The sequence below is a fragment of the Cajanus cajan genome, chromosome 11, assembly GCF_000230855.2.
Source record: "Cajanus cajan strain Asha chromosome 11, NIPB_CcT2T_4, whole genome shotgun sequence".
NCBI lineage: Eukaryota > Viridiplantae > Streptophyta > Magnoliopsida > Fabales > Fabaceae > Cajanus > Cajanus cajan.
The window spans coordinates 28272865-28285940 of record NC_138527.1 but is presented as its reverse complement, the minus strand read 5'-3'; the positions used below and the strand labels follow the sequence as shown (position 1 = coordinate 28285940).

General features: G+C 30.4%; 1 protein-coding gene across 1 annotated transcript; it reads right to left on the bottom strand.

Annotated features, from left to right (window-relative positions):
* Nucleotides 1–11043: 11043 nt before the first annotated feature.
* LOC145953488 (protein FAR1-RELATED SEQUENCE 5-like) lies at nt 11044–12192 on the bottom strand. The gene has a single exon (XM_083067455.1). The coding sequence runs from the start codon at nt 12190–12192 to the stop codon at nt 11044–11046; it is 1149 nt and encodes a 382-aa protein (XP_082923581.1).
* Between the last annotated feature and the right edge of the window lie 884 nt (nt 12193–13076).

Below are 13076 nucleotides of genomic sequence, written 5' to 3'. Positions count from 1 at the left end.
CAATTTCATAATTAATTTCGAATTTTCTTGCAGAAAAAACCCTTATTAAGAACTTATTATCTTCCAAATAATGCATCCAAACCAAATGATTGTTTTTAAGATGATAACTTTGTACCAGTTGCAAAGCACCAGTCAACTGGTAATCAAGTCTACTTGAGTCGTATGCTAATTGTAAAGAAAATTCATTTCCTGCAGGATCAATAATGACGGCAACGCCAACATTCATCTTATCTTGCCAAAAGAAATTAAAAGTTCCTCCAAGTACCAATATATCCTGGTACAAATAAATAAAAGAAAAAATTTAAACAAATCAAATTACATATTCATACAGACAAGTGCAGACATTTTATTTATGGACGATTAACTATAAAATGATGAATACTTGTTCCTTATTTATGTTGGTTTTGAATGTTTGACAAAAGTTGGTTGAAAAGTCAATACTACTTCGGTCTATGAATGCGTTTGGAATTGGATAATCTATTTCAACATATTTGTCATTGAATATACGTACATGAAAATAATTATTTCCTATAAAGTGCATAAAAATAATATGCACTGTCTTCATTTCATACAAAGTTGCCATTCGAGTGCAGCCACTTCTAAACCAATACTTATGTTTTTTTTTACAAATTTCAAGAGTGCTGACATTCCCATTCGGATCCATGGCATAACATAAATCACTAACCAGATGATGACCCCAAAATTTGTTAAAGTACTTGCATATTTTCATTGAATCCTGTATATTCAAAAATAAACACTTTCATTGCCAACGAAAATACTTCCTAAACGGTGTTACTTAACATTAAAAATAATATGAATTACCTCTCCTGGAGTTAATTTTGAACCCGAAGTTTTAAACCAGTATTTGAACTTCCCATTGTTTACCGATGTCGATGAAGATGCCATCTCAAAAATGTCAACAAAAATATTTGTTTAGTAATAATTATATATCCTGTTAGATTGTGTAGTTAAAATAAATTTCCAAATCAGACTGAATACAGACATACCTGGATGACAGAAGGATGAAGTGAACTCTGAATAAAACCGAAACCAACGCAACACTTTTATAGAATATGAGTTTGAATCTTTTTTTTTTGGTGAAATATGACTTTCAATCTACATACGAAGACTTTTAAACTGTAAATATATGGACTTCCATTTTCGAAGATGGAATATGAAAACTGTGTCTCGTAGGTGACTTAATTAACGGGTCTGTTTCTCGAATAAAAATATCAGTCTTCTTTTCAACAATAAACCCTTCACATATAACACCAAATATGAACGGTTCGTACTTTACACTAAAACGGTAAAACCCTTTACCCAAATGGATATTAATGATGTAAAAAATAAATAATCATAATAACCCGAAACGACAGAAAACCCAAATGGTAATAATTTTGTTTGTATCACTGCGGTTAACAATTCGAGAAGCAATTATGATTTGAGAAGTATAAAGTAAAAATCAAATCATACAGTGTTACACGTATGCAGTAAGGACGGCGGTTCAGTATTAAGAATACTACACGTGTTATGACACAGAGATTTCGGTAAGATTTTCGAAAATTAGTTTAAAACACAAAATAATAAACAATTTTATAAATAATATTATAAATAAAATTTTTAATGTTAATTAATACTTTTTATTTTCTATACATTTACTCTTAAAATTCTCAAACTTAAGTCATTTTGTTTCATTACTTCAGTATATAATTGAAAAATAAATTTAAAATTGACCCTTCTATACATCTTATTTATTTAATAATATGTTTTTACTGGAATACACACTTTTATATTTATTAAATAGTAAAAACCCTGCAACCTCATCCACTTAAATCCAGTTAAAATAAAAAACAATAAATAAATGTATATAAAGGGGTGCATAAATTAAATAAAGAGTTGTAGTTGACCGGACGTCGCACGTAGGGAGTGCACTGTTTCGAAACTAAGAGATGCAACTTCTAGTATGCTTATGACTGTTCGTAAAACTAATTTTTCTATAAATATCACCATCATCATTTCTTACTCATCATTCTCTCAGTTGTGGACCAATACAGTCGTCTCATTCTGTACACTGAACATCAGACTTAAAATGGCACTTCCATTGGAGATAATAACGGAGATATTTTTACGAGGACCAGTCAAATCATTTTGCAAAGCCAAAGCGGTGTGTAAGGTTTGGTTTGGTTTGTTTGCTGAATCTCTCATGGCCAAAAGGCACTATGCCCTAGCAGTAGCACAAAATAGAATCACGAAAAAGATTATGTTTTTCTCATGTTTCGTAAATGAAATACTATGCGTAGAGGTAACGTAGCCTGTTGTTGCTCCACTCGCGAGTTGCATTCTTCATTCCCCAATCGGTAACTCCATTCGGTACAGTAAAATCGTTGGTACATGTAGGAGACTCGTACTAATATCGGTTCCTACATCGATGTTGATTTGGAATCCGTCTACCGGATTTACTCGATCATTTTGTCCATGGGCACCTACTACAAAAAGTATTTGCGGTGATGTCTTTGGTGTGAACTTGTATGGATTTGGTTATGGCCGATCTGAAGACAATTATCTTGTCCTTCAAATTTATCTTAGTAAAACTGATCCATCCCATCGCGCTTTGCTGTATTCTGTGAATGATGATTCATGGAGGGATTTCGAAGATGACTCCCTTTCGACTATTTCACAGCCTTCTGTTTGTGTTCATGAGGGATGTATGGGACTATATTTTGGAGATTCTCTTCACTGGATTACTTTCAACTATGAAACAAATGCTGATGTTATTTTGACTTATAATTTATTTGAGTCAAAATTTTATCAACTAGTATTCCTCATGAAGTTCAATTAGAAGACTATAGGCTGTGCTGTTTGAGAAATATAAGAGACAGTTTGGCTTTATGTACAGTCATGCAGGATGACAACTGGGACTACACGGTGGACATATGGGAAATGAAGGAATATGGTGTCACCACATCTTGGTCTAAGTTGACATGTATGCAGGTCAGTAATCACTTTCCAGGGTATATGTTACCCGCCTGTTCTTCTGAGAATTGCCTTGTATATGTCAACACTAAAACCAGACGTTTCGCCACATGGAATGCAATAGACGAGACATTAGAATATACCACTTTTGAGCATGTACTCCCATTTGAACACCACATGATAGTCTGTGAAGAGACACTTCTTTCAACCTAAACTTAATGTAATTTTTTGCTTTATTTAGTGTAATTTTTTGCTTTATTTAGTGTAGCCATTGGATGTTAATGTTTAGCATTAATTATTTAACATGTTATCAATTGGTATTTGTAATGTATACAATATATAATATATCAATTTAAATTTTTTTTTATTATATATATATATATATTATATTATTTCATTTGTATATGGAATTTGAACCAATAAATATATTAAATAAAATCTTATTTATAGAGTATTCATTAATAGTTTATAAACAATTTATTATTTTAAAATAAACCGTTAACGAACATTAACACACATGGAAACGTTAAACCAAACAATCAGTGTTAAAACTTAAAAACAAAAAATTTAATAATATTCTAAAAAATTTAAAATAACAAAAACAATTATAAATAATTAACTTCAAAAACTTATTTATATTATAAAGTAAAATAAAATAATAATTAAATAAATTCAAACGTATTAATAAAATATTTATATTAAATAATTCAATTATAATACATGCTACATTATGATAAAATTTAACAAATATAAAAATAATTTAAAGATATACAGTATTTTTTAAACATAAATGATTCAAAATAATAAATTTAAACCAAAGAATCAGTGCTAATAAACCCATGTGACCCTTCATTTGCTTTGCATAGATACACGTAACCATTTAAAATTCCAACTGCCCAAAGCACGATCAAAAAACCATAATAACACATTCTACAAAATCACATTTATTTTCAGAAGTGGGATACAAACCATCTCATCGTAAAGGCTAAAACAACAATTTCTTCTTCCTCTTCGTCTGCCAAATTGGTAATATCCATTCAAGAGAAACAACCAAATTCACCCTCTTTCTCTTTGCAACGGTAAACAACATCTAGTGGTATCATTCTATTTTATTCGAAACCTTTCATATTTTAACTTTATTTTTTTAACTTTTGTTTCTTAAGACAAAAATATTCAGAACACTTAAATGTATCTTGTTTTAGCTTTTAGTAAGTTTGGGTTTTTCATCATTGTTTTTACTGTTATTATAAAGAAAACCATTGACTGTAAAACTGTTTTCTTCGTCCCATGTATTGTGTTTGTTACATGTTGTATATTAAATAAAAACCTTAAAATGCAGAAAATGGAGCCTGTTATGAATTCTGATATGGATAACATAGTGAAACAGTTCAGATCTCCATTATCACCAAATAAGGTTAACTTTTTTTTTATATTTTTTCTTTGCAATTGGATATAAATGCTTTAATAGTATTATCAAATATTAATTTTAATACTGATTCTTCGTTGAATTGTTTTGTTATTGTTAGGATCGGATTTTTATAAATGCTAACTTTTACAGACACTGGAATGGTAAGATAGAAGTAGGCGACTGCATCATAACAGACCCAAACAGGAACACGTTTAAACTTATTTTGAAAAATTTAGGTCAAACTGTTGGCATGTTTTATGGGGTAAAACAAATTGTAAATTTCTATGGTCTCACATCCGAACACATAGTTGACTTCTACTACAATAACACTAACACTTTTGATATGCGTATTTATAATTTTGCTGAGGAGGAAATTTGCTATCCTCAGTTGAAAAAAGAAACCAACAACACTTCAACAAATATTGGGTAAAGTTTACATACACATAAACCCCAATGTATTATTATTTTAATACTATTTCTATTTTATAGTACTAAATTACAGTTTTCATTTTCTCAGCATCGATACTGTCCAAATTATGCAACCTGAAATTCAAAATGAAGATTTAGTTGACAATCATCAAACATTTCCACCAACCCAACTTCAAACACATCCTGCAACCCAACTTAAAAAACATCCAATTACTTGGTTTCCAACCATCACCAAGGCCACTTCATCCGGACGACAGCCTTTGGTGAGCAATTACATGAATTATATTTTTAGTTATTTTTTTTATAAATGAATATTAACATTTATGACCAACACCTTGTACTTATTGCCTTATTGCAGTATTTTCCAGTAAAATATGTTGATGTGTGGAACATTAACAAGTACAAAATTTCTGTGTTGATTGATGAGCATGGAAATATGGTCAAGTCTGACATTAACAGAAAGTCTACTAAGCGCAACAAAAATGAGTTTTACCTAGGCAAAGAGTGGGGTCAGCTGATTAAGCGAGAAGGATACAACCAACACCAAAAGTTGAAAATTGAAAAACTCAATGACCCTAATTATTTAGTTTTAAATGTTCAAAAAGCTTGATTCAGTACTTTAAACTTTCATTGGGGCCAGCTTTACGGTTTATGCTGGCCAGATTCCTTCTGTTTTTTGCTACACTATTCGAACTCAACATTTTACATTTTGTAATTACTTTATTTCGTATTGATACTTTAATATTGTCATCCATTTATAACTAATTTTTATGTCTTTCATTAATAGTTGCATGAATTGGATTATGTACTTTGGTTCTATGGTGGCCAAATATATATTTGGTTCTATGAGACTAAACTCAACCATGAATAGTCGATATTAATGTGACTCAAACCCTAGTCACACATTGCTTCTCTTTGCAGCTGACACGAAACAACAATACAGGTCCACAATAACAAAGGTTTGTTATATTTTATTTATATTTAATAATTTTCTGAAAATTTTTTATATCATTTATTTTATTATTACTCCCATGCATGGTTATATTTCTGACTTAAATTTTGTCAGTATCATTTTACCAATAAACCCCAATTTTGGGATTAGGTTCATCATATATACACCACCTTTTGTTTATAAGTACACCTCCTTTTTGAAAAAAATAATTAAATTTCAAAAATATTTTTTATTTTTTTATTTTTAATTTATACTTAAACATGTACAATATTTAATTTAGTACTTTTTTTTCCATACATCTTCCCTCTTTTTTTCAATTTTTACATGCACCCTCTTACCTTTCCTTCAGCACACCTATTTTAGTAGCATGTAAAAACAAAAAAAAAAGCTGTGTGAAAAAAAAAATAAATAGAAAATTGAAAATTAGAGGTGTAAAATTACAAAATAAAAAAAACTACAATATTTTATAAATTTAAAAATAAATAAACGAGGTGTACTTATAAAAAAAAGTGTATATATAATCAGCCTTGGGATTATACTTTCCACGGCCCAACAACATACCACAACACCAACCTCAATTGCAACTCAATTTTTAGATTTGGGATTATAATTTGTTTTTTAAATTATACTAATATAATATTATTTTCAACAAATAACCATACGACAAATCATTTTCGAGTATTGGTCCCTAAGTCCATCTATGAACGACCAAAAACACAACATTATACCATCAATGTAATTACTAAGTATATATTATGAATTAAATATCATTTAATATATATTTCTCACTAACACATAACTTCAATACACAACGGTCAAAAAAATTTTACTAATCAGTCCATCAGTCCATTTTATTGCTATCAATATGGAAATTATAAATAATTAAATTAATTTCGTAACACATACTATCGATAACTACTTTAACAACGATTAACATTTCATAAATAAAACATTAAATTGAAACATTACCTTTTGATGAAACAATCATAAATTTGTAATAATTTTTAAAATATTGAAATTTCGGGTTAGACGGCCGGAAAATAATACGTTCTTCAAAACTTCATACACTTAATGTTGTATTTAATGTATAATGTATAATAATAATAATAATATAATTAAACAAATTAAACCACGCCATATGATTTTTGGATTACCAAAAATACTTATTCCTCATACGGGAAGCTACAGTCGCGTGGTTTTGATATTAAAAAACCACACTCTTTGTTTCCCGACAGGTGTTGACATTTCAAAGGAAAACGACTGTGGCAACGGGGCAACAATGAGTCACTTTATTTTTCAGTTTTTCACGAAATCCAACGGCTCAAACGGGCCACCTAAACAGACATAAAGTTACATCCTTTCACCATTCTCTGTCGCTGAACCAACTACAACACAAAAAGCTACTTTCATCTTCTTCCCAAAGTAATCTCCTTGGCACACTAATCTTCTTCGCAGAGTCATCATCTTGCCAAACTCATCTGACCAGCTTCATTATCCTTCTTTCGGTAACTTCTTCCTATTGATTGTCGTTGTTTAAAAAAATGCGCTTTCTTTAACCCTAAACATTTATCAAAGTTGAGTAATGTTAATCTAATGATTCAAATTCGTCCTTTTCACCATTGTTGCTCTGTACCACAAAAAAAAATCTATGTTTTTGATTACATGTATATCTAACCCACAATCATTTATGACGATCTCCATGCATTCCCTACATTATTTTGTCATTTTTTGATTACAAGATCAACCCTAAATCCTAAACACTTCTTTTTACCTATCTTTGTTGGTCGTTCAATGTAGAAAAATGGAGTTCTTAAACGACGCACATCCGAAAAACCCACCAACACACTTCCGATGCGACGTCACCCCAAATAAGGTAAAGTTTTTGCTCATGTCTCTAATACACCACTTTTACAAGTCGTGCATACCTACTGCATCAATAATCACCGTAGATTTAATATTAAAATAATCAACGCTTCACATTATTAGTTATTCACCATCAGATGCATGTAATCCTATTACCTATTATAAACCCTATCTAATGGGAAATAAAATTCCTGCATCCATACACGACTTGTATTGTATACTAATTAAATTTAATTAACATAATTCCATGTTATTCATAATATATATATTATATATATATCCTATTTTCTTTTTCTATAGGGTCGGATCTATATTAATGCACACTTTTACAAGTACTGGATTTGTAAAATAGAACCAGGCGAGTGTATCATTACAGACCCAAAAGGGAATATGTTCAAGGTTTATCTGAAAAATTTATGTAAAATAGTAAGTATGTTTAATAAAGGGGTGAATGAAATGATAGATTTTTATGGTATCAAAACTAAACATTTTGCTGAGTTCACCTGCAAGGGGTCAAACAACTTTAGCTTGTGTATCTTTACTGTTGGTGAAGAGAAAATATTATATCCTGAAATTAAAAAGGAAATTGGCCAGAGTTCAAAAAGGTACATATAATTGAAACCCTTTATTTTCATCAACTTTAATTTGTGATTTTCATTTTCATTTTTTAATTATTCTTCACTTTTTATTTTGTCAGCAACGTTAATGCCACACTTCTGGACCCTAAAATCGAAATTGTAGATCTAACGGACCCTGATTCACCACAACCCCAACAACAAGTACAATTTCCTTTTCCAACACAACATATGCCAAGACATCAGCTTGTTTGGTTCCACACTATCAAAAAATCTGCAGCAACTGGAAGACAACCTTTGGTATGGAATTACATCAAAATTTTTCTTCTAATTCATTATTTTTTTATTACAATAATTAATATACACATTCATGTCAATAATTTTTTTTCATTATTCTTTGCAGTATTTTCCAGTTAAATTCTTTGATGTTTGGACCATTGACAAATACAATATTTGTGTCTTAATTGATGACGACGGAGAAATGGTTCAAATTCACCTTAAAAGAACGTCAACACGGCGCAACAAAAAGGAGTTCTACTTGGGGAAGGAATGGGGTCAGCTTGTTAAACGTCAAGGATACCAGAAAGGCTTACGACTTAAGATTGAAAAATTTATTGACTTAAACTACCTCGTCCTCCATGTTAACAAAGCATGAGTTCATGCTTCTTTCATAACTATTGTCTTCTTATAAAATGCTTCTGTATGATTTTAAACAATTTTTTTTCTATGTCTATGACAATTAACAATCATCAAAACTTAAATATTTCTGTTTTTTATTTCATTATCTCAATTTTTTTCCAATGTCTCATTGTCATCTTCCGGATATCCATCGTTAGTCATGTTATAATTATTTCTTCACCACTTATGTCATCAATGCTTGTTATGAATATGTAATGAATTGTGCCCCGGGTCACCTAAATTACATATATTCATCCATATGGACAACACTGCATTAGGACATGGAATTTCAGAATACCACCTACATATGATTTAATTACTTATTCATCACATTATCATACAATCAAAATTAAATAAAGAATTCACTATAACCACATGTTATACAAATTAAAATCATCTTCTTTTTTTTCCATTTCACACATTCATTTTAGGCTAAGCATTTTATACACTTTAAACAATATTTAATTTTTTACTTTTATTATACTCCTTTAATCGGAAACAACTCATAAAATGACACTTAAATAAATTGCTGATCGAATAATATTTAAGGTCATAAACTACCAATTATTAACTATTCCAATTAAACACTTAACCAACCCTCAACCAAAGCCTAAATTAATTCAATAAATTATAAATTAAAAGAATTTATTAATAATAATAAATTAAAACTAGTTTCTCATTAAGTCTATCGAAAATACAACTGATTTGTTGTGTTACTGTATAAAACAACCACCCTTTTCTTTTTTATATTTTACTAATATTATAAACAAAATCTAACTACTGAAAATTTATTCTCCTTCTATCAAACTACAATATTTTCAACCATATTCTATGTTGCATATTTTGTTAATTATAAATCATGTAAATAATAATTAATTATATCTTTTATGAATTCAATTAATCATATTACAAAATACAATTCGTTCAAAAATTAACAACAAAACTGTATTTCATCTTTACTTTTCCACCCAAACTACATCAATTCATGTATCATAAGTTCATTACTACATAATATTTTCCAACTTTAATTAAAAACAACATAAAATAAAACTCCTCTATAAATAACAACAAAAGTCACATTCATCTACATTTTCCATCCAAACTATGTCAATTCATGCATTTCCATTCTACTGCATGCGTCATCAATTGTATAAAAAACCTGCAAATAAAATATAATAACAATTATCAGCAATCAATTACTTCCAAACTTCCAATATTACAGATACATACACAACTAAAATAATATAACATCATACTAATACAATCAAAATTAAACTTTCTACCTCTCATACAAGTACAATAACACACTTCAGTTAGTAATTCATAAACATTACCTGCATCACTGAATGCTGGAGATAACGACACTTCATAACTATATATTGATTCTGACTGTGAAACACACATGTCACCAACCCCATTATCAAATTCATCGCATTTGTCAAACAAATCTTCAATCTATTCATCTTCCTACAATGACAACATTAAACCCATCACATCTAACTCTCCTCAACCAACAAATATATAATTTCAATATAATTTATATTCGTTACCTCTACATTTTCATAAGGTACATAACTTTCTTCAAATTCAAAACTCATTCCCCCTGTGCTTTGTTCCATAGCATCAAAATTTTGTTCTGTTGGACACGTTCTCATGTTGTGACCTATTTGTTTACACAAACTACACTTAATACTCTTTTTTTATTTCCTACCTTTGTGCCATGAACCTTGATCAACAGACCTTCCTTTACTCCTAGCGATGCCAGGATTCCTTATAACTGCACTTAATTCATCACCCAATGCATTGCCTTGTTCACATTCATGACCTTTTTTACCTCTTATTTCAAGTAATTCATTTACAACTTTATCCCTTTTATCAACATAATCATCATATGTTTTACATGCCAATGTACTAAGCTCTTTAAAATACTCCATCAATGACAAGTATCTAGCATCTTTCTCAGAGTCCCACCTATGTGTACTAACATTGCCCTTCACTTCATCCTTCGCCACCTTAGTCCACCTTTTTAACACCAAACATCTTGGTAACTCTGAAAAATTCAGATGAACCAACACTACAAGTATATGATCACATGGAATACCGACTGATTCCATTCTTAAGCACGAACACTTCAAATCACATGGTGTTGATTGATATGACACATGTCATTGCTTGTGAATCATTTCATATTTTCTCACTATGTATATACAACAACCAAATGTCTGCTTGCAACCAATCACCCTCATCAGAGATGAACTATGAAGCTGATCATGAAATAATTTGAATATTTCTTTCGTATAACACTTTGCACCGGATAGCTCTAGGTTATGAAAATCTATTTCTGGCACAGGATCACCATGAATTGATGCAAAGTCAGCTTCAACTTCCCTATAACGCATATAACTCACAAAATGATTAAACTGTTGAACAAACTTTGTCAGATTAATCTTCGAATGAATATATTTTTTCAACTCAGAATGTAATCCTTCACACCAAGAAGTTGCCCTAAAACCACCAAAGAAAGCCCCTCTAATATAAGTTGTACACCACATCTTCCTCTTTTCAAATAACTCTATAACCCAAGGATGATCATGCAAGTCAAACTTGTTCAACATTTCAGACCACTTCTTTCGAAACTCACCAATTTCATACTCACCCAACATGCATTTTCTGAAATCCTTAGTAAATGTCGGCTTCTTAATGTTAGTTGTCGCATTCCTTAATAAGTGCCATGCACACAATCTATGGTGTGAATTAGGAAATACCTTTCTTATCGCATTTTTCATTGCAACATCTCTATCAGTGATAATTGACATTGGTGACTTTCCTTTCATGGCTTCTACAAATTGCTCAAGTACCCAAATATATGTTTCTTCACTTTCATTTGAAACAATAGCACTCGCAAATACTATCGTACGATTGTGATGATTAACACCAGAAAATACAACTACAGGACATAAATACTTATTTTTCCCATATGTTGCATCAAATGCTAACACATCACCAAATACTTCATACTCCATCTGCATCATGCCATCACACCAGAACAAGTGTTGCAATCTATTTTCGTCATCAACAGTGTGAGCAACATACATTAAAGGATCATTGCACTTTAAACCATTCAAAAATTCCAAGGCAGATTTACAATCCAAACCTTGCAACCTTCTTTGCCTTCCAATTTGATTGTATATGTCCTTACAAAAAGAAAGTCTCTCATACCCTCCAGGGTGATCTGCAAGTGACCCATAAATTTGAGGAGTACTTATGCCAACTTTTCTCATTTTATTCAATTGCATTATATCTAACTCACTCATATCTCTATGACAAGCTAACAATCTACAATACTTATCTTCCAAAAAACTATGGTTGTGCTCATCAAGAAAATATGTAATGTACCAGTCCACATGTGCTATCAATATGCACTCTTAGTTTTGCTTCGCATCCACACCTTGTCTCCGGTGTTCTCTTACGCTTTCGATTCTCTATGTTCAAACCACGCTTATCTCTAAATCCTTCCTTGAAACAAACAAATGTTTGTTGTAATTTTTCCCCCTTAATATTTCTCAAAATCTTGCTTTTTCTTGCGGCAAATCCATTAACTTTTGCATACCAGTAATAAAATAAGTAAGTCATCTCAACACTTATAAATTGAACATTCCTAAGCTCATGTGGACTTAAATGCAAATCTAAATTAAAAATATCATCCAAAGTAGAAACTATGACCCCTTTTTCACTGTCAAAAACCTCAACTCTTCCTTCATTAACAACATTTTCCATTTCTTCTTCACAAATTTCTTCAAAATCATTAACCAAATTCTCATCTTCCTCATTCTCATTTATATTATCTTCTCCTTCATTTATGCCTTCAAAATTACATACTCCTTCATTTATGCCTTCATAATAATCTACTCTTTCATTTATGCCTTCAAAATTATCTACTCCTTCATTTATGCTTTCACAATTATCTACTGCCACCTAAAAAGTTTTAATAATCAATTAAACCTTTTAAGAGCATCACAAACTTTAAAAAAAATACCAACCTTTAACATCACAGTTATGCCACACATTACACAATGCATTATTAATTCTATTTTTTTTGTAACAAAAATGTCACTTACCTCTATACTTGAATTCTCATACTCCATTCTACTTTCACCTTTACTAACAATAAATCAATCTATGCACCTCAAACACTTCC